Source organism: Gouania willdenowi, chromosome 4 (genome assembly GCF_900634775.1).
Source record: "Gouania willdenowi chromosome 4, fGouWil2.1, whole genome shotgun sequence".
Lineage (NCBI taxonomy): Eukaryota > Metazoa > Chordata > Actinopteri > Blenniiformes > Gobiesocidae > Gouania > Gouania willdenowi.
In genome coordinates, this window is record NC_041047.1 from 32,626,507 (window position 1) to 32,649,726 (window position 23,220).

Consider the following 23,220-nt stretch of genomic DNA (forward strand, 5'->3'; position numbering starts at 1 on the left):
TGTCTTCAACAGTCAGCGATTAGTCGCTAACTTCAGCCACCAGAGTGTCAGCCTGCGCACTGAGCTCTTCTTCTCTGCTTCTATGTCTGCTACGAACTAGCAGTGTTGGAGCTGTCGCCCCCTGTGGTCATAGATTATTTACATTGTTTACATCGATGACTTTAACTTTTCCTGATAATTTAGAGCAACCAAAAGCAGCACAAATTGGCATTTTGACAACAAAAGCTGCTCAACAATCTAAAAAACAAGGCTGAATGCTTCACTGCAGTAGAAAACAATGAGATGTTTACAGGCAAATGGGTGTGTGTGATGTCATTAACTCATTCACTGCCAGCCCTTTTCGGAACAGCCAACCCCATATTTTAAGACCCACAGAATATTTTGTTCTATGATATCTGAAACCAGATTCTGAAAGATTAGACCCTCTAGTTACATCAGAAAAAATAATTTTGTTTTTAGCTTGATTTGTTCTTTCGCAATCAGCAGTTGAATAGAGGCAAGTTTCACACAAATCGCCAGTTTGTGACAAAAAGCTGAAAAAAAACATATTTTTCCTAACCTATTAGTGACTTTGAAGCCTTTTTTTTAGCTTTAGTGACACCTCAACATTGGTTTCCTTCTATAAAAACAACACTGAGACTGGGCTTTTGATCGCAAAATTATTTTTTTTTGCTATCTAGGTCAGAATTTAATGGATTTCTTATGTATTTGGGCCTTCCTCCAAGTCTCTCCCCCGTCATTGTCCACACACGCAACTTTCTACTCTTCCTGGACATGCCGAGTCTCACCGTTTGCCCCCTTTTTTGATCGTTTTCCCTCACATCACGACACGTTCAATAGTCCACTTAGTTCCACACATGCTCTGGTTGAGTGTGCGCTGCTGTGAGCTGCTGGGAACTTCAAGCATCAACTCTCGTAACGCCATTTTCTGTCTTGCAAACTTATTTCCTCTTTCTCTGAGCTCTGCCCAACACGGGTAATTTCTCATCCAAAGGTGCGCTCCTGCCACCTACATGGCACCAGTTGGTTACTACATCATGATACAAGCTCGATAGCAACCCCAGCCGAAAAACACAATTCACGTCTATAGATGGGAATGGCACTCCACGTTGCTAAACCAAAAAATGTCTTTAGACATCTTTGGCAGTCAGTGAGTTAATTACGTGATTTTAAAATGACAGAATGCAAGTTTTAAAATGGTAAAGTCCCATTTTTAAAAGTTAATAAAACAAATATGGTGCATAATGCATTTTGTTAGGCATAGATCTCAAAGAGTTTAGGCCACATTTGTAAAAAGATTGGAGGATCCCTTTTGACACAATCATCCATTTTCCAACCCACTTGCTTCTTTTCTTGGTCATGAGGTTTGCTGGTGCCTATCTCCAGCTGTCATTAAGTACTAGGCGGGTGCACACACTGGACAGGGCACCAGTCTATCGCACAACAGTCATATTCAAAGAAAACCTAAATAGGACTCCGCTTAAGGCTGCACAATATGTCGTGTGAGCATCAACAATGCAATGTACGTGTGCACAATAGTCACATCGCAGGTAGCTTTCCTCAGCTTCGCGGTTAACTCCCTTGCTTCACAGCAGTCATTGAGTATGTCATGGGATTCCGGTTTAATTCAACAGCTGCAACGTTTTTTTTGCCAATCACTCAAAACGGCATACAGTTTATAATCGATCTGCTTCGTTTTCACACGCTCCCTCACTCTGCACACTGGTCGAGCGGCCAGCGCATTAATTCGCAGTTACACACCCACACACGCACACTCTGATAACAAAGGTTATGTTCAGATCCTGCATGGAAATTCTTCAACTCTTCCACTCCCTCACAGTCACAAGACACTGTTTGATTTTCCGTGAAATTGTATCAGGTAGTACCAAAGGAATTTGGTCGGTACCTAAAAAAAAAACAAGCTGAATTCATATGATCTGAATGATGCTAGTTTTTTTTAAACTCACTGATTGGTGATCGGCCCAAAAATCCTAATTGTGTAAAGCTTTGTTTTTTCTAATATCGTGCAGCCCTAACTCTGCTGTTTTTTTCCCAAACTTTTGTCGTAGCCATTAAGCAAGCTGGCAGAATGCAACAGGTGACGCCACAGACCATGAGATTCTGTTCTGCTGCGTAAACCAGCAGAGCCAAAAAAATAGACCAATCTAACAAGCTTATGAGTAACATACTTTTACAAAGACAAAAACAAGGATGTTATCGCTGGAATTTAACTTTAAGTCAGTTTTGTAAACACACAACACAGTTTCAGTTGGTTATCATCGTTTTTGAAAAAACATTTTTTACTTCTAGTTTTCATTAACTATAATAACTTTGGTTCAAGAAATATACAATTTGCACTAAATGGGAATTTAGCTCTTAAAGCCGTTAGTGGCAATTTAAGTTTTTGTAAAGACATTGCACACAATGTTACCTGTATGGAGGTTGTTCACATTCTACAGGAGTGCCTGTAATGTCTTTGACAGCTTTTGATGTTGTGAGGAGCCTAATGTATTTTGACTTTGTCCGTGGAGCACAACTTATGACAATTATTATTATTGATAATTATTGTTTCGATGGTGACAGACTGTGTGTGTGTGTGTCATGTTGGAGTGTACTGTTTGGGTTGGCCCTCCCTGCACTTACTAAAGCCTGCAATAGTGAACACATGCAGATCTAAAGCCCAGATTCACCCCCACCCTTCCTCCAAACGACTTCAATTACACACCAGCATTCAACATATTAGCTCTGCAGTGTCAAGCAAAAGGGAGTGCACAGTTCACAGCCAGGATCCAGTTAAATTGTTAATCCCTGAAGAATTTTGTCAGTACTTGTTATATTAAATGGGAAATGTGAGGACAGAGTTTAAGATGACAGATATTCTGCATAGCTGAGAAATTAGGGCAAATTAATCCTTTCACCTGAAAGTTTGGCTATTGTCTTGTACACGAAGCAATGGTTGTAAGGAGTGAAATCAAACTCCCTTAAAATGTCTGACTCCAAGGTGTTGTTACCTAATAATGGATGGCATTAACACTGCTGTGAAACAGAAGCATTGGTGGATGAAAAATGTTCAACTGTTAGTAAAATAGTTTCTGGATTTAAAGTGGTTGTTTTTGGGTGGTTTGTCCACATCTGCAAATGACAGTTGTACAGTCCTGTTAAAGATTGCCACGTCTACACTTATAAACTTCCTGTTCCATTGGATTTACCTACTGGCTCTAATTACACTGTTCTGTATTACCAGCAACAAAGTGGTGAGTTTCCTCTGTGTGAGGACTGCCTCTTCTATTGTAAGGTACACCTGTTGTTAAACGGGTTCAGTGAGATGTCAGGGTGGGAGGGTTGTCTGCAATCTATGTTCATAAGTTACACGGAGAGATCTCTTTTTCCAGCTGCCTTTCATTAGGTCCCTCTTCATCAGCGTATAGATTTTCATGGAGATTTTACATATGGAAATAGCTCATAAGAGACGGGAGTGGTTCTATTTTCAACTTCTAAAAACACTGGGAGTAGGACCACTGTCTGTGCTCATGTGTTTAGCCTCTCTAGTTGTTTGAAATACACATAGACATGGATACTACTTTTTTCTGCCTGCTTTTGCTGCTGTCACACATTGTTTACTTCTCCAGCACGTCCATGCACCGTGGGAACTGCCGACCTATACGATTTGAACCTCCAATGTTGGACTTCCACGAGCAGTGAGTTTGATATATGTGAAATATGTGTTTCTGCTGTGAGTTACTCTGATTCTCATTTCTTATTTATTTTACTTAATTTATTATTCCTTCTATGCCAAAGACCTGAACAAGTTAGCATTAATGGATTAGATCAAATCAATGGAATGCTAAAGCGTCACCTCGCTTCACGATGACTAGTTTTTTAAGAGCACATTCCACCTTGATCAAGTGTGCACTCCCAGGTTTACAGTGTGTTATCAAGTACAGATTCAGGCCACTTTGAGGAACAGGGCCATGACGAGAGACCCAGTTGTCTCACCCTGCCCTCTCTAGTCGATCTTCCTCCACAAAACAATCCACTTATTAATTTTGAGAAATTCTAACCCTGCCTATGATGTGTCAAGAATAATCAAAGTATTTGTAATACCAGTCCCTATAGATCAAAGACTGGCCAGCCTAATGATAGAATGATCTTTAAAGAAGCATACCAGCCATTGTTTTCTCTTACAGTGAAAATGCAGCAACGTTGTTAGATTATGTAATCTATAAGCAATGGCATGCTGGCCATATTTGGGAGAACTGCTTATGTGTATTATGTAGCCATGAGTAAATTATCATCGTGTTTTGTAAATCAAGTCATAGTCCACAAGAAATCCATCAATAAAGTTGTTGTAGTTATTCAGTGTTCATGTGTTGTCCAAAAGAATTTGCTTCAAATAATGATTTTTTAACGACAATAATATTCTTTTCTGATCTCTGAAACATCCCTTGCATCACCTTCTTCTCTTCTGTTACAGGCCCGTTGGAATGCCAAAAATGGAGAAAGTTTATTTACATAATCCTAGCTCAGAAGAAATTAGTTTGATATCAATATCAGCAACAACAGCACATTTTCATGCATCATTTTTCCAAAATAGGGTAAGTAGTGAACATTGCGAAATCCTTAACTGATTTAATGCTACTCTTCTTTGCAAATTGAATCAACCTATTATTCTCAAAACAATCAGATGTTTTTTGTGTAGCAGCCAGTTTGGCACTTTTCAAGTGCTAGTAATGATCATAAACACTTCAACTAAGTAGATACCGCACCTATTTGTCTTTCAGATAAGCCTTTTGTATTAAGTCATCTGCAGTAAACTGGTATGATGTATGGAGAGTCACAAAGCAAAATCATGTGTCACTTCAACATGTCATTATTGTTGAGTGCCGCTGTTAAGAAGTTGTGTATAAATGAGTTGGTGTGTGAGTAGACTGTGGTAAAGACTTAAATACATAATAAAGAACCTTGGTGGTTTATACCATACTCATGATGCAGTGATACATTGATTGCCACTCCCTTCTACAACATAATAACATCTTTTGGAAAAAATGTTTTCAATAGGAATACTGATTTTAAAAATGTTAAAGATTTCATCTCTTCCTACATTCTTGTTTGCTGTAACTGGCTTTTATTGAGAAATGCAGTGATGTGATGCCATGTCACTGTAGCTTTAAGGCGTTTTATGCGCTTGAGATTTCTCCTGTAATCACATGCTCTTGTGACACATATGCTTTGCATCAGCACTGGGATAGAGCCTGTCATTGTGTCCCAGCTTCATCCTATGTATGCAAACACTAGGTGTTTTGTTTTTAACTCTATGCTCTTTGCTTTGAGCGCACACATTGCATGCAAGCTCGTGTGGGTGTAATTTTTACCAGACATAGAACATACATGTTTTCTTGATTTTCCTGCTTGAAACTCTAAATGTGCACAATTCTCAGTTCAAGGCTTTTACATTAGAGAAAGTCAGAAAGTTTTATACATAGCAAAGTAAATTCCTTTAAATTTAAAACAACACACAACAAACTACCAATGATTAAATATTTATTGTTTTATCTATCCACGAGTGGAGAAAGTTAAATTCACTGTTTGGTTTAAGAGTCAGTTTTTAGAATGGCACTAATGGAAAACATGACATTATTTGGTGCATTTAAAATGAAAATGGAAACTGACAATTAGGACCTGCTGCCAAAATAAAATAAAGCCACATTTTCCAATTTTAACCATTGTCACTACTGAAATGCTAAAGTTGTCATGGGACAATACACTGGGTGTATGATATGGTACAAGATATTGGGTTCATTAGATAGATATGATATTTAGATTTTTTTTTTAAATACCAGAAAAATAAAAATTATTTTGACTTCTAACTCTGTATGAGCTTGTCAAGATTCAAACTGAATGTAACAAAAATGTAATAAATAAGACTTTTTTTTTTTTTTTTTTTTTAAGTGCCACTGCCATGCTACCAATTCATGCCAGTCTAAAACTAAAACTACACAGCTGATATGTAGTGATCATCATAATGACATCCTTTAAAAAAGACAAGTCCACCCAGTCTACACCACAGTATTTATGGTGCACGTATACAGTAACTTTGCTCACCTGTGGGGGCAGCAACATGCCTCTGCTGCATCTAGTTTACTGGAAGAAAAAGAACAACAACGCAGGGTAGAGAGAGTCAGCATGTCAGTCTAAAGTGAAAAGGTAAGCTGCCACGAGACAGCTTGAGATGTGTTCATATCAGGTCTTTGAAAAAAATAAGGCTATGTGTTTGTTGGTCATAAGAGAAAGACATCTGATATCTTATGTTGGTACTGCTCTCAATTTATCTTGATGTCTTTGTTTATCTTTTTTAATAGATAATCCCCCCTGGCGGAAACACATCATTTGATGTAGTGTTTCTTGCTCGAGTAGTTGGAAATGTAGAAAACACTTTATTTATTAATACAACACACCATGGAGTGTTTACATACCAGGTACAAACTGTTCCTTCCGTACACTTTTGGATTTTAGCCTCCCCTGGACAGGACTAATGTTCTTTTTTTTTTTTTGAAGGTTTTTGGGGTTGGCATCCCAAACCCTTACAGACTGAGGCCCTTTATTGGGGCCCGAGTCCCAGTAAACAGCAGCTTCTCACCTCTAATAAGCATTCACAACCCATTCAGTGAACCACTGCAGGTAATGTTGTAGAATTCTGTTTCCCAATTTTTTTCTAAATAAGTTCCAATAATGGTCTTTGCTGTCTTGCTTTCAGGTTGTTGAGATGTACTCCAGTGGTGGTGATCTGCATTTAGAGCTTCCTACAGGCCAACAAGGAGGGACTGGAAAGCTATGGGTGAGTTTCTCCTTTTGTTCCTGTAGTTTTTTAAAATGAGACCTTTATTTATACAGGTAGTCCTATTAAAGCTGCAGTATGTACTAAGAATGTGCGGTATATTGTTCACGATATATCGTCAAAAACATTCTCACAGGTAAGAATATGTCATCCCACGATAGAAACGACAAATTCCCATGTCGGAAATTAGCGAGGTCCAAGGGCCATTCGTCTTTTAATTAGCCAAGAATGCCCCTAAAGACTTTGTTCCACGGGCCAAAACAACAACTTATTATTCTCTTCACAGACTGGGCTAAGAGCTATAGCTAACCGCTCCATATAAGGAATAGACCAAATGAAAAGAACACATCTTACTGTCATAAAACCACAGAGAGCCACTGATTTGTTTATGTTAAGATTTAACGCTTGTATTGAAGAATACAAGCTAAACATGTCACACGTTGTGTGAAATAAATATTAGCATAAATACTAATGTCACTATTCATCCGTTCCAACTTGTGAAACGCAATATTTTTTAATTATATTTCACGTGTTCACAGACAAAGCTGGTCCCATTAGACTAATGTAACTATTGAGATTATTACACCTAAATATACTGAATGATTAAATCATCAGCTTGATCTGGTTTAATTATAGGAAATCAGAGAGATATTTATTAACCATAATTTTATGTAACTCATTATCAGATAAATGAGATAAATTCAGCAACAGTAAAAACACTAATGAAGTTATTATTGCTTTTCATGTGCTTTTTTTAAGAAAGTAATTTAATTTTAAGTGAGGAAATAAATTAATTACATACAAAAACACTAATAGAGTGACCCACATGCACTAATATATTCCATGAAATATCAACTCTTGAGCTCTTTGAGTCAGCAGTTATTGAAGCCTTTTTTAATGTGTCTAGTGTTGATGTATTCTAATATATTTGTGTATTCTAATATAGACAGTGTCTCCATAGTCCATAGCAGCTACAAGTAGTTTACTGGTATTAAAAGATAGACAGAATTTATTTCTAAAAACTAACCCTAGCTTTACCTTCGCTTTCTTCAAAAGGTTTTCAATGGCGGCTTAAAATAGAGATCCACATCAAAGTGGAGTCTCAAGGATTTTTAAGAGTCCACAAAATAGAGAGGAACACCTGTATTAGATGTGATGGACTTGAGTACAGCTAGCATATTCATCTTCATAGAAAACAGCATTTTATTATCAGCAATTAGCACCAGTTTGACCTGGTAAAACTGATACTGAATGATGCCAAAGGCAGACTGTAGATGGCGGAATAACTGATAAATTGTGTTTGTACGACAATAAACCACTGTGTCATCTTAACAATGATTGCAGTTTTATCAAACCGATGTTTGCTTGTAAATGCTTTTCTCTCTGATGATTTGATGATATTGGGATTCATTAGAGAATTTAAGTCTTTTGCATTTTGCAAATCTAATAATTCACAAACAATAGAAATGTAATAATTGGAAGGATTGAAATAAATGAAGACATCCTGCTTTCTGCTGACATACTCATATGGTCCCCCTCCAGGAGATTCCTCCTTTTGAAACAAAAGGAGTGATGAGAGCCAGCTTCTCATCAAGAGATGTCGACAACCACACAGCTTTCATCAGAATTAAAACCAACGCTCCCAGTGAGGACCAGTTCATCATCCTCCCCGTGGAGGTGGAAGTTACATCAGGTGTCATGTCAAAATATCAAAATAAATCCCCATTAACTTCTGAGAAATGAATAGAGCACAAACAGTCATTGATGTTTTCCTCTGTGTTTGCAGCCCCTGGTATATACTCATCCACAGAGATGCTTGACTTTGGTACTCTTCGATCACAAGGTATGAATTCTTAAATCATGATTTTGCCCTGTCTTTTTACTGATGCTGACTCTTACTCTATTTTCTACATTAACTTTTCCACAGATCGACCAAAACTGCTGAATTTACACCTTTTGAACTCAGGAGCAAAAGATGTTCCAATCACAGTGCGTTTCAACACTGTGCCTTTGTAGGCAAAGCTTTACAAATCAATGTTAAACCATTTATTAATGCCAACTCCTCTTTGTTTTTCAGAGTATACGCACAACACCATCAAATGAAGCCGTCACAGTAGACTTTAAAGCAGTTACTCTCAAAGCTGGCGAGAGCAGATACACCAAAGTTGCAAGCATAAGTTTTGATGGTAAGTTATGATTTTTCTGTTAATATGGTAACTTACATATTTGATTTTCTAAAATGAACAGCTTGAGTCGACTGGAACTGAACTTTTTTTAGAAACATTTTGCTTCTGAGCAGGAAACTGTTCACAATTTCTTTGTTCTTGTTTCCCTTATGACCTAAATACATGACTTGAAACAAAGCTGTCATCTTAGGACTTTGACTTATCAGCATTTTTAATGGGGGGTTTTCTCTCAGTTTCCGGCAATGTAAAATGCTAAAGTGAAGCTTCTGTTTTTCTCAGATGTTTTCAGTAACAGTATTTAGTTACTGTCACAATCTTTCATTTTTGCATAACTTCCTCTTTTCGTGGTTTTTGTCAGTTGCAGCACATTTATTCCCCCTTTCAATGATGTGTTACCTTTGCAGCCTCAAAAGCAAGAAGACCATATCAGTTTGCAGGTAAAATAACTGTAAAAGCAAAAGAGAAAACTTATTCCAAGCTTGAAATCCCATACCAGGCTGAGGTTTTAGAAGGGTGAGTTGGTTTGTTACTAAGAGAAAGAAATATTAATTCTGTACTTAATTTAGAGAGTCATTGTGATTTTACTTTAATTGCACTTTTCCTCATACAACAGTTACCTGGGGTTTGACCACACAGCAACACTGTTCCACATCAGAGACAGCCCTGTGGACCCCGTGGACAAACCCATCTTTCTCACAAATGCCTTCAACTTTGCAATCCAGTTACACAATGTTTCGCTGCCAGAAGAGGCCAAAACTATGTTCAATGTGAGCTGAATTGTGTTTGCATGAAGTTACTTTAAAGGTCAGATTTGGACAGAAAACAATTTGTAACTTTCTCTCTCATATCTGTTTTAGGTGCAGAACTTCAGCACAGCCATTATCATCCCCCCACATGAGTCTCGCTACATTTTCTCCCTCCTGTTTCGGCCAGTCAGACCGTCCATCCATATTGATGGAAACATACTTCTCATCACAAATGCATCAAAGTTTCATCTGCCCGTTCGGGCTTACACAGGCTTTTTAGAGGTCAGCAAATTACAGCTGCCTTCAAACTGTTTAAAGCTTGTTTTTGTAGTTTGGCTTTCACACATTTTTTCTGCATGCCGTGCATGTTAATGTATTCGCCAAGTATTCAGAGAAATCATAAATCTACAGTATCTATTTATTGCAGTTTATCTAGCAGTCAATATGTTTGTTTTTGGTTCAATTAATGCTTTAATTTTTGTTCCACATTTAACAGGAAGTGTGACTTGTAAACTAGACGGTAGATAGCTTATCAGTTGTCAAAATACTTTGAACAGAAACTCCTGCTATATGGTGACACCTTAGTGCTAGTAAGCAATGATGGCCAGGCAAGGACTAAAAAATTAAACAAAAAAAAAACTTTGCATAGTTTAACTTATTTAAAAATGTTTGTACAAATTTTGGTCTTTGAAATTTTATTCGACAAGAAATAACAAGGTCAAACAAACTTTATTTTGAAATTTTCTATTTTTTTCCATTTCTGAGATGTTCAAAATAAAAGTTAAAGCAAAAACGCTTTTCTTAAATTTTTTTCAACTGACATGAAACAGTAAACCAGTTATCAAAGTTCCAACAGTGGTTATAAAAGTGGCTTGTAGTTACTTTCTACAACACACACATTTTGCACATTTAAACAATAGTGCATTTTTTTCAATTTTAGCTGTAGTCGCAAAAGCCCCTTAAGTTTCATTATAATTTATGACTGGGGGTTTTTCACACTGTGTGAATGTTTCAAGACGTGTTTTGTGTGTTTGCAGCACCTGGTCCTGCCTCCTAGCTTGAAGGATAATCTACTGGACTTTGGTGTTCGCAGTGCAACAGACACCAGCAGCATCATATTTGTGGTGGTCAACAGTAATCCCATAGAGGTGAGAGGTGAAATTAAATGAAAGTCAATTTAAAGGTCCAGTATTATGCTATTTTTCACCCATCTCCATTTGTTCTTAGAACCCCAACAACATAGTATTTGAGGTTTATTTTCACAAACTCGCCTGTTTTCCGCAGCTTGTGTAGATTCAAACTTCATGCCACAGCTGATCACCATAGCAATTTTCTTTGCTATCTACACACTCTCGTTACGGCACATTACAGTAAAACACGTCAGATAAGGGATGTAAAGATTAATCGGGAGCCAGTTAAAAATTGGTTCAAAGGTGTCACGGTTTACATTGATACTCTGAAATTGAAATCGCAGTACTTTAAAAAAAAAAAAAAAAAAAAAAAATTAAATGTTTATTTTTATTTATTTATTTTTTTAACAGCAAAGGGCACTATCTATTTAGAATTTGAACTTCAGGACTCACCACTGTGAAAGGCAGAAACAAGAGAGAGAGAATGAAAGCGACAGTTTTTTTATTTATAATATTTCTTTGATATGGGATTTGTTTTAAAGTCCAATTGTTAAGGCACAAAATACATTTTCAGTACTTTTAAAAAGAAGAGGATCTGTTATGCAGTTTTGCATATTTTACTGTAGAGCCAGAATTTAAATGAATAGGCTTCTTCTTCATGTGTACTATTTCTTTATTTCAGGATTTGTTTTTAATTAAATAGCATTGTTTTGCATAGTTTATCAAGGGATTCTTTTGACAATGAAAGACAAAAGAACATACTACAGTAATTTTATTTTTGAAGAAAAAAAAAAAAATTTTCAGTCATGATTTGTCTACAGTCTCATTTTGTAAAATAAATTGTGAGAGAATCGTATCGTGAATCGAGTCATTGGGAGTTGAGTGAATCGTTACATCCCTACGTCAGATCATGTCAAAGGCGATACGAGGCTACTAAAAATGGAACTGATTATGAGTGCTTTAGATTATATACTGAACGTGAATATATTATCTGTGGATGAAAGGACTAGTGGTTAAGGGAGCAGGCGTGTAATCGTAGGGTCACTGGTTCTAATCTCCCTGGTCCATCACTGTGGGATGTTGATCAGTCCTTTATATTAACCCTAGCTGCTCCCATGCTCCTCAGGGAAAAGTTAAATGCAGAGAACACATTTCGTGTTGTATGTAGCTTTACATATATGACAAAGTAAGTAACTGTGGAATAACAAAGGAGAGAGTAAACAACTTTTTCAATGTTGGTCCAATGAATGAGGTTAAAGGGATATAAGTATATCACTGTAGCAAAACCATTATAAAGTGCATTTTTCATAATACTGCCCCATCAAGTCTTTATTTTCTATCGTAGTGTTCAATCAGTATGTTTTGTAAGGTGTGTGTGAAGTCTTTCTGTTGACTTTGCTTTTGCTTTCAAATGAGTTTGTGGTTTGTCAATGTGAGCCCTTCTTCCCCCAACAGCAAAGACTGATAAACTGTGAACAAGTTATAGTACAAGTCACATAGAGTTCACCCAAAGGACAAACACACTCCTTGTCCCTAGAGAATGATATACTGTTTCTGTTCTGCAGCTGGAGATTAAGTCCTGGCTGGTGACGGGAGACAGTCTGTCAATGGAGCTGCTAAAAACAGAGAAGGGAAACACAAACGTGGCCCTGAGTCGCCTTCAAGAACTGCAGAACACTTCAGTCTCCCATCACAAGACGGTAACCTCTCCATATCTTATCTCATTCCAATAACAATTTATTTTCCAAATCCCATGAAACCCTTTCTTTGTCTCTTCAGTAACACACATGGGTTTTAAAAACATTTGTTTTAGTCTGGTTCAACGGTATTTTGTGATGAGCATCTTTGCAGTTTCACATTAGCTCTCAAAGTGTCATTTAAACATACATTTTACAACTGAGGTTCAACATTTCTCTATTTAATCACCCTAATTTGTAACGGCCGTTTGCTTTTATAATATCAATCTCAATCAATCAATCAATCAATCAATCAATCTTTTATTTGTATAGCGCCAAATCATAACCAATGGTATCTCAAGACACTTTACAGTAGAGCAGTCTTAAGGACGGACTCTTCATTTTATGGATACACACATATGCATATATACGTATATACACATGCATATGTATCCCACACCCAACATGAATTCATCATGGCGGCAAGGAAAACCTTCTGTTAAGCAGCAGGAACCTTGTGTGGATCCCATTCCTACCTTAAAGGTAGAGAGGGTGTCTGCTCTCCGAACCGTGGTTGGTAGATGGTTCCAGAGAAGTGGGGCCTGATAACTGAAAGCTCTTCCTCCTATACTACTTTTAGAGACAAATGGAACAACGAGTAGACCAGCATTTTGAGAGCGTAGTGTTCTGGGGGGATTGTATGGCACTACAAGCTCCTTGAGATAGACTGGTGCCTGTCCATTTAGGGCTTTATAAGTGAGAAGAAGAATCTTGAATTCTATTCTATATTTAATAATAATACAAACATGCAGTGAAAATGTTAAAGAACAGCAGTAGATATTCGTCTCTGTCCTTCAGGATGTGCGTGTTCTGTGTCATTTGAAAGTGCCGCTGTTTGTATCCTTGAGGTAAAGACAGCTGCAGTTGTTTTCTAGAGGCTTTTCAGATTGTACTGTTCTTGGTGTTATAACACTTGACAGACCCTTGGGAGAAGATTGCAAAGTCAATGCACTCTAAAGCCCTATTTGCACGGGGTTAGTTTTACCTAGGGACCACATGTCAGTAATTTGTAAAGTGAAAATTTCCCCACATATTACCTACTATATTTTGCTGAACTCCGAGATCCTGTGATAATACTAATCCAATGTGAATAGGCATCTCTGTGATTTGGACAGAAATGGGCAGGTTCTGAATCCATATACCCTTCGTTTTTTTGTTTTCTGGTCCTTTTCATGTTTTCATTCAGTGTGTGGATGATTTAGCTCGTAAAAAGCTGCTCACGTTTATGTTTTGTTTCGCGGTGTTACGGTCCTGTTGGTATCCAAATAAACTGGTCACTATCAACTGTTAGGCTGGTGTGAGGAACAATAGATGTTAGAACTTCTGCCATTTGACACTTTTGCAAAAAACAATTACAGCTTTTTTGAGGGCACTATAATGTTTATTTTGCACATTATAAATACCGCTAACAGTAGCCGTCAACACACATGGAAGTTGATCGCAAGAAACGAGGAGCACCAGTAGATTCGTTACACCGCCTCAGGTTCCACGTATGTGCATGTTTTACGTAACATCCATTTTTATGTTTTAATTTATATATGTATTAATAACGTTTCAAATCACCAGTAATGTGACTTATGTGTTGCTTTGTTTTATGTCCGGACCGGGAGCAAAAGTCACCAGTTAATCTGGATACTATTTGGACCGTAACACTGTTCGGTAAAGTTGTCAGATATTCACAAATTCGGACTTCCAGCATCAATAACTCTTTCATGAAATGTCATCGACACACAAATGACACTTCTGCCATCAGTGTGAGGTGGAAAACATGATACAAGATAATTTTTTATCAAACCCAGCAGAGTAAAAGTCTGTCTGTCGGTCCTCTCTGTGTGGTGAGATTAAAACATACTACTAGAACCAGATTTAATTTTAAAACAGAAAAACGCTGCTTGTTTGTTTTTTTGTTTTTCTGGTTTTAAATTAATAAAACAAAACAATTCGGTTTTTATATTTTTTATATTTGGTTTACATTGTGTTGACATCATATCCGGGAGATGTCCGTAAATTTCAGCAAAATCTCTGGCTTCGGTTATCTCGTGCGAATGCGTCACATGAAAAGCTGAAGTTGGGAGGTCATATTTATTACATGTGGTCCCAAGGTAAAACTAATCCTGTGCGAATAGGGCTCAAGATGTGTTATTTACTGTCTCCACTGAATATGTGCAACAGATTTGTTGTGAGTTGATCCAATAACGTTGCAAATAAGCTGAATTCAGTTAGTGTATCAAACAAGCAGCCTGTTATTCTCTTTACATTTTCATGCTCTGAGACTACTGTGTAATTAAAAAAAAGAATAATTCAGGTGAGTATTTGACATGGGGGATGGTCTGCTGGATTAATACATATCTGCAGCAAATGAATAATAAACTGCCACATTCATACTTGTTTTTTAATTTAAACTACTCACAGATTTACAAAATGCTTTTATTGCAAAGCCTGGAAATAGTCTTTGTCATGCATAACCCGTGTCATTCTGTATGTACAAAACAAGTCTGTTTCTGTCTTTGCCTGCAGGTAATATTAGCATCAGGCTTCTATGCAGCCTTCAGAGTGACTTTGGTGGCCAAAGCGCTGGAAGGCACTTACGATGGAGCCATACACATCACCACTGATTATGAGGTAGGCTCACAAACCATAGAGATTCTCACCTTGAATTTACATTTTTAAATGAAAAACATTTATATTTGGCTTTTGTTTTTTGTACCTTCAGATATTGACCATCCCAGTAAAAGCTCTGATTGCAGTGGGAACATTGAACAGTTCTCCCAAACACATGATTTTGCCCCCTTCATTCCCTGTGAGTAACGTGTCCTGTCAAACCCCTGTGGTATTACTAGAGACATAACTGCATATTGATTTCTAATTTTTTTCATCGATAGGGGAAAGTTGTTCATCAAAGCCTCAACATTCAAAGCTCTTTCACACAGAAAGTTAGACTCCAGCAGATCCGCTCCCTCACAGAAGACATCCGTTTTTATTACAAACGGCTCCGCAACAACAAAGACGAACTAGAGCCCAGACGCAAATCAAAGGTGGGAAGTCCCCACCAAGAAGGGAAAAAAAGTCAGTCACAGTTGTTTATACAAACTTATTTTTATTTCTCCTTGTTTTCCAGGTGGCAAATATTTATTTTGACGCTGGCTTGCAGTGTGGTGATCACTGTTACGTGGGCCTGCCATTTGTGCTTAAATGTAAGTTTTGTTTTCTGTGTAACATTAAGATTTTGTGCAACTAAAGCTACTTAAAAGGCATTGAATTCATGAATCTAAAAATAAAACATTAATTGTCATTAAAATGTCTTAAACTAATGTTTCCAAAGTCTTACATTTTAACACACAAGTATGATTTTTATGATTGTAAGTAGTCTCACATTTCAAAATAAATGGTAACTAGGGATGGGCGATATTGACAAAAAAAATGATCCCGATAATTTCTGGTATTTATCACGATAATGATAAAAATCACAATAAATGAAAACTATTTTAAAAAAAAAATCACAACTTAGTGTAAACAGGTTCCTTACAAACAAATAAACCTGAATACATCAACACTAGACACATTTAAAAAGGCTACAATAGCTGCTGAGTCAGAGTTCATGAGCTGATATTTTATGGAATATATTTGTACATGTAGATCACTCTATTAATGTTATTGTTTGTAATTCATTTATTTCCTCACTTGAAATAAAATAATTTAAAAAAAAAGCCTATGAAAAGCAATAATAACTCCATTAGTTTTTACTGCTGATAAATCTTGTTTATTTCATATTTGATAATGAGTTACATAAAGTTATGATTAATAAATATATCTCTGATTTCCTATAATTAAACCAGATCAAGCTGATGATTTAATCATTCAGTATATTTTGGTGTAATAATCTCAATAGTTACATTAGTCTAATGGGACCAGCTTTGTCTTGTGAACATGTGAAATATAATTAAAAAATATTGTGTTACACAAGTTGGGACAAATTAATAGTGACATTATTTATGCTAACATTTACTTCACACAACGTGTGACATGTTTAGTTTTTATCCTTCCATACAAGTGTTAAATCTGACCATAAACAAATCGATGGCTCTCTGTGGTTTTATGACAGTAAGACGTGTTTTTTTTTTTTACTATTCCTTATATGGAGTGGTTAGCTTTAGCTCTTTGTCCAGTCTGTGTGTCGGTGGGTTAGCTTAGCATAGTTAGCTTTAGTTGAATTTCCAGTTCATGATAGTTGCTGTGGGTTCATCTCTGTCCCCGTGTTTGTGGAACTTTGGGTGGATCTGACGGAGGAACTTGAATCGGTTCCCTTTGTTGGATGGTCTGAACCAAGTAGTGGTCCATGATGTATCGCAGCTTCAGGTAGCCGTGACGAACACCTCACTCACACACACGGACAACAGTGTGTGCAGGGGCGGTGGCAGAGCTTCCTTAAACAGCGTTCTGCTCCAGAGAATAATAAGTTGTTGACAACAAACAAATTGAGGGACAAATGGCCTGTGGCCCTCGCTAATTTCCGACATGGGAATTTATTGTTTATATCGTGGAATGACATATTCTTACCGGTGAGAATGTTTTGGACGATAAATCATAAACGATAAAATATCGCACATTCCTAATGGTAACATTAGTTTTTGTTAAAAATTTAGAATTTAGCGTAACATGGCGCAATCACGATGGCGGAATCAATTACAAAACAGTGACGTGGTTGCAGTGGGATGAACAAACAACATAGGGAAATGTAAATTTACAAAAATTGCCTGTCCAACAAAGATTTTTTCTTAATGGTTATTATTTATTGTATTTTTGTTGTTGGTTGATAGATTTCTCGCTATTTATTTTGTGTGTTTTTTGACTGATTTTGATTATTTGAGTTTGTTTTATTTGTCTATTTTACTATCATTTTGTGCATTTTTGTGTTTTTACTTTGTGGGCAGCCAGTTGCACGTCTGCACTAGAACACTTGAAAAATTGCCCTATTCTGTAGTTGATGTGGTGTTTTTCCCCAAATTGTATTTACTGTGAAGATGGTCTTAAATTTAATTTGAAATGGAAATAAAAAGTCTTGAATGTGATTTGACTGAAGCTGTAGGAACCCTGATAAAGTCATCCTTGCATCCTATAAACAGTTCAGTCATCACGCAGGAGAACCTTTGTGTGCAGAGATGATCTTAACTCTAGCCCTGTATCAAAGTTTTAAGTTTTATTTACATCATGCAACCATCGTCAACTATCCATGGATCCATTTTCTGACCCACTTCTCTTCTTTTCAGGGTCCATTAGCTACTAATTGATATTTTTTTGGTGACTTGGAAATAAAAGGAAGAGTTGTTGTGCAACTTGATTCTCAACCGCTTGGATTTTGGTAGTGTAATGTCTCTGTCCCATTTTGTTTTTGAAAATCTTAGCTTTTGCTGTACACATTAAGGGGCATAAAAAGATCTCAAATAATAATAATTATTTTTTTAACAGTGAGTGAGCAGCAGGTGAAGTTCCTTCTTTGCTTTGAACAGATGATTACACAAACACTAATTTATTTTGTGAATACATTTAATTTATTTAATTATGTAGGCTACAAAATAAATGTAAATGAAAGTGCTGTTACTTGAATGTTATTTTCGAATTTAATATTGCCTAAATGCATTTTAACGTCTGTAAGGACCTCCAAAAACACACAAACAGCAAAAATACAAAGAATTGCTCTGAAGAACATACACAAATAAACAAAATGAGAACAAAAATGACTTAAAAACACAAAATGACAACAAAGTTAATATTAGAAAATATTATCCAAAGTGACTACAAAAGTACACAAAATGACTCCGAAAACAAAACTAAATAAATGCACAAAATGACTCCAATAACACACAACACAAAAACACATAATTGTACAAAAATATACAAAATGACAAAACACTAAACCTTTTATTTTGTTCCTTGTATTAATCTTCAGATTGATCTTTATTCTAAATGCTGAGATGATATTCTGAAATTATGGCCCTCGGATCAGATCACCTTTTTGTTGCCCCCACTATGATCAAATTTGCCCATTTTTTATGAAGACATATAGTTTGATTTCAGTCATTTTTTTAGTTTATTTTTGATACCATACGATACGTTTGTACACGTTTTTATAGGTGCAAACCATTCATAAGTCTGCCCCTAAAGGTTTTACATTTTGAGGTTTCAAAGTTTTCACCGTGTTCCCACGTTATTGTAGTCGAGAGAATGCTGAAAACTTTGTTAATCCACACAATTAATCTTTTTTTTGGTTTCGTTTTTCAGTCTTTCGGTCACGCAAGTTCTTTGATCATCCAATGTTTATATACTATTCAGTACAATTAGCTCAGCTATCAAGGTGCACACTCACATATTTTATCTCCTTTACTTGTATTATCATGCCCGTTAAAGTGAGGTTTAGGAGTCTGCATGGCTTAGTAACATGTTTATTCTTCCTCAGCCGAATCCAAACCTCATGGGCTCGTGTTGCAGGAAGATATCTGGGATGCTGATGTAGATCTTCACCAGAAACTTCTCAGACGATGGAAAGAGCTTTCTGCACACAAGTACGTTCAATAGTTATTTCTGTGTAGTTACATGTCATCACTTGGTTGTTTACCAAATTCAACAAGCCTTTTTATTGTTTTTGCAACCACAGAGTTGAAGCTTTTTTTGAAGTCAACACAGACCTCCAGAAAAACATACAAGCGAAAGTAACGGCACATTTGATGTGGCCTTCATTGGTTAATTCTTCACAGCAAATCGTGTTTCCTCTCACCAACACAAATGGCTCCTCGGTAAGTAGAAACCTCAATATGGTCATCTTATTGTATGATATCATGCCGCTATTAAAGAAATGTAGATTTTTATTTGTTTTGTGGCTTCTTGCCAAAGTGTTATGGAAGTTCTCATGGTTGAGCTATTTAGACATGGCTTGTGTAGCTGTTTTCCCTCAAGCTTTCAGTTTAATTGTACAGTTTTAAAGGGAAATTATTTAAAAATAAACAAGTATTCATGGTTTTGGTTTCCTATGTGGCACACAAAGCAGTGCAGGTACAATTAAAGGTGCTTGCTTTCGTAAATAACCTGGAGCCTAAATGTTTTTCACAGGATGAGAACGTGATTCTGCAAAATCCTGCAGATGTTCCTGTATATGTTCAGGTTCTCCCTCTTGCTCTGTTACCTAATCCCTCTGTGTTTTCTGGCAAACTGGCTGACAGGTGAGAAACCTTTACAAACCACCTACTTGAAATTCTCTATATTTTTCTATTTTTTAACATCAACTTTTTTCCCCCCAGACTGCTCTTAGGAAATTTGTCAAACATAAACATTGACACAAACACCTTAGAGTTCCAGGTTCATAGAAATCAAGTGAGTACCTGCATGACTGCCGAGCCTCTTCACCATTTTGCTCATACAATGATCAGCTGATTGCTTGGATAATCACAAACTTCTTGTGTGTGATCGAGGCACCATGTGGAAGCTGTTTGTCCCTAATAAACCCGTTGCTTGTCCTGCAGAGTACGGTAATGAAGAGCAGTACAGGTTTTGTAGAGGGTTTAAGCAGACCCTTTGTGTACAACCTCCTCCTCCTGCCTGGTGAGGTCAAGTCCTTCAGCGTGAAGTTCACTCCCATCAGCAACCACAGCGTCCATTCCGTACTCATAATCAGGTAACTCTCCAAACATAAGAAGCTCTGCTCTAGATCATTTCCCACTAAAATATGTCTGTCTGTTCAGGAATAACCTGACCGTGATCGACACCATTGTTCTTCATGGACGTGGTACAACGGAAAGCCTGAAAGTTGCAGGGAAGCCTCCCGGCCAGGGCAGCTCACTGAGGTTTAAGATGAGCGAGGCACTGCTGAAAGACTGCTCTGACAGTAAGTTCAGAAATGTAGACAAACCACCAGAAAAATCAGAAGCTCAAGTGCTTTTTATTTGAGGTCTTGGCTTTAGTGGCATCTGATTAAAATTAGTTTCACTCTCTGATCTGAAGAAAAGGCTCATGTTCTGTTTGGTTGCTTGTTTGTAAAGGAGTAAAGGTAGCATTTTCCTTCATGCAGCCGTTATTTGTGTAAAGAAAAAAGACGTACACATATTTTACACTAAAGGCCTGTACTACGATCTGGATTTACTCTTTATCATGCTAACTTCCGGGATTTAATCTGTGTGTGCTGTACTACGGCGGTGGATAACTTCTTACCGGGCTAAATCAACTTGGTAACTCTACTCGGCTCAGCTCTACTCTCTTTTTGCGCGTTTCCACTGAGAACCTGGTGCTGCTTTTTTTAGTACCTTGTTTGTTGAGGTTCCGAAAAAAGAAGCCCTGGTCTGAAAATGTGACGTACGCACAAACCAGACACTGACATCACAGCGAGGAGGCATTTGGCCGCCATTGATCAATCTTGTGCGGATGGCAGCAAAAAAGTGCAATCCGTGGAGTCTGGCAGTTTCGCGTGTCAGGTTGGGGCTCAATGGAAACACTCTGGAAAATCAGTATCGGGTCCCGAAAGCGAGGAGTGTAGAGCCGATGCCGCCAATGGAAACGCGCCATTAGGCTGAACACCTAACCTGGTCGGGACCAGTTTATGAAGTGGATAAGATCTGAGTGAGTAGGAAAACCCCACCTCCTGATCAATCAGTTCTCTTAGAAAACAACCCGCCCAATAAAAGGTGGATCATTCTGTGAAGACGCCGCTGTGTGGATCTGACAGCTGACAGGAGAGAGAGAATATTTAGACATTAATGCAATCTTTTCATTTACCTGATGACATCCTATAGGAAATATATCAATTTATCAGCTGTTGAAGTCCGCCTGCATTGGGCGCTTTCAGACCGATAAATACATTCATTCATGTATTCTGTGGTGACGCAGAGAGCCTCAGTCCTGTAAGATAGTACAGTCTGTATAAAATACAAATATTGTCCACCTGATGATGTAGGCTGAGCTGTAGAAATGCAGCATTAGAGTAAAAGTGAATAAATTAAAATCAGGTTTCATTAATGCGTGATTGGTTATGTATACAAGATATTGCAATATTGATGTTCGCATCCTCCAAATTCTTTATTGAATTTTCACATTGGCACACTAAAAGCATATTTTATTTCAGAAACAAAGATCAGAGAGCCAAACTTCACCCTCAGACGTACGTTCAAAGTGGAGAACACAGGCCTGCTTCCCATCACCATCAAGTCGGCCGAAATCAACGGACAACTGTGTGAAGGATATGGATTTAAAGTTCTCAACTGTCAAGAATTTGCACTGAAGCCAAACGCTTCAAAAGACCTCATCATACTGTAAGTGAAAGGACTCTTGTCTGTGTGCTTGTGTCAATTGTTTAATTTATAGTCGTTCAGGGGTTAAGAGACTGATAATGTATTTTGACTAGGGCTGAAGTGGATCAAATAATTTGAAAATATGGGGGAAAAAACAAATGGGACCTTTTGATTAAATATGAATTTGATGACATTTAAATTACCATAATTAATAGTAGTAGATGCACCAAATTTTCGGCCTGAAAATGGCCGAAATGTGCGTTTTCGGAAACAAAAAAATACCATGGTCAGCGCACACACTTGTCCACAAAGATGGAGGCTGTTATATAAGTGGTATTTATGTTTCTGTGTCATGTCGACACTGTATTTACACGTAGCCCTCCAACAACATGGACCTCAACACGGCAGCCCGACACATGGCTGTGCATCTGGTTTCAGAATCAGTGCACGTTTCATAGAGATGCTCTGGTATGCATAACGACTGCACTTGGTCCGCATTATAAAGGTCATTACTTGGATGGGAATAAACCAGCACACACAAGAAATGATGGACGCCTCAAACATAGCACACAGAGCGTGTGCGTTTCTAAGAACATGCTTGGATAATAAATACAGCAGAGAAGGCAGATCTTCACCAAGAACTTTAATGCACTTTGTGTTTTAATGAGATAACGTATTTCATTTGATTCTCTTTCAGCAGCCCAGTCAGTTATAGGTCTGTACAATATTATTTATTGTATAAGGGTCAATAATTGGGTCAAGTTAAACATTTTATTTTATATTGTGCATTGTTGGAATGTCAATGCTAAATAGATACTTTCATATTTTTTATTGATGCTTTGAAGCATTAATATTAATTCAAACAAATGCAGTGTTTTAATTTTTGTGAGGTTAGTACAGTACACATTCAGAGCCATAAATGCAACGGGACAAATATTTTATTTCGATGCTTTATTTTCGGCCTTCCCTAATTAATAGCATTACTATATAATATTGCATGTCTAGTGCATGTGTTAAAGATTAGTGTACTTAGTGTCACCATTTTGGAACATCACTTGTAAGATCACTGTGACAGAGTTGTTTGTTATGCCTGTGCGGATGGCGCTGTTGTCTCTTCGTGGTTTCACTTTCAGAAAGGGCCACATTTTTCTTTCCCGAGGCAGCCCGCGTAACAACCAGAAGTATCTGAACCTGACCCGAGCCCAACAGGCAGTAGGATAATTCTGTCAGAGACTGACAGTTAAAATTCTTCCTGCTTCCTACTAGGCCTGGGCATTATATTGAGAGTCAAGATATTTCGTATCGTGATTTCTGT

At 37.3% G+C, this 23,220-nt stretch overlaps 1 protein-coding gene across 1 annotated transcript in view; it reads left to right on the forward strand.

Annotated features, from left to right (window-relative positions):
* Positions 1-23,220, forward strand: part of tmem131 (transmembrane protein 131) — a 50,429-nt gene that overhangs the window by 8,887 nt on the left and 18,322 nt on the right. The window contains exons 4-28 of the mRNA XM_028443915.1: positions 3,630-3,698; positions 4,475-4,595; positions 6,360-6,476; positions 6,556-6,678; positions 6,755-6,835; positions 8,378-8,528; positions 8,622-8,678; positions 8,763-8,824; positions 8,913-9,021; positions 9,426-9,534; positions 9,635-9,788; positions 9,879-10,049; positions 10,805-10,915; positions 12,463-12,597; positions 15,151-15,255; positions 15,347-15,433; positions 15,516-15,668; positions 15,752-15,827; positions 19,088-19,193; positions 19,286-19,424; positions 19,738-19,847; positions 19,926-19,998; positions 20,148-20,299; positions 20,367-20,509; positions 21,740-21,926. Coding sequence (XP_028299716.1) covers positions 3,630-3,698; positions 4,475-4,595; positions 6,360-6,476; positions 6,556-6,678; positions 6,755-6,835; positions 8,378-8,528; positions 8,622-8,678; positions 8,763-8,824; positions 8,913-9,021; positions 9,426-9,534; positions 9,635-9,788; positions 9,879-10,049; positions 10,805-10,915; positions 12,463-12,597; positions 15,151-15,255; positions 15,347-15,433; positions 15,516-15,668; positions 15,752-15,827; positions 19,088-19,193; positions 19,286-19,424; positions 19,738-19,847; positions 19,926-19,998; positions 20,148-20,299; positions 20,367-20,509; positions 21,740-21,926 — 2,901 coding nt within the window. The remainder of the gene's footprint in view (positions 1-3,629; positions 3,699-4,474; positions 4,596-6,359; positions 6,477-6,555; positions 6,679-6,754; positions 6,836-8,377; positions 8,529-8,621; positions 8,679-8,762; positions 8,825-8,912; positions 9,022-9,425; positions 9,535-9,634; positions 9,789-9,878; positions 10,050-10,804; positions 10,916-12,462; positions 12,598-15,150; positions 15,256-15,346; positions 15,434-15,515; positions 15,669-15,751; positions 15,828-19,087; positions 19,194-19,285; positions 19,425-19,737; positions 19,848-19,925; positions 19,999-20,147; positions 20,300-20,366; positions 20,510-21,739; positions 21,927-23,220) is intronic.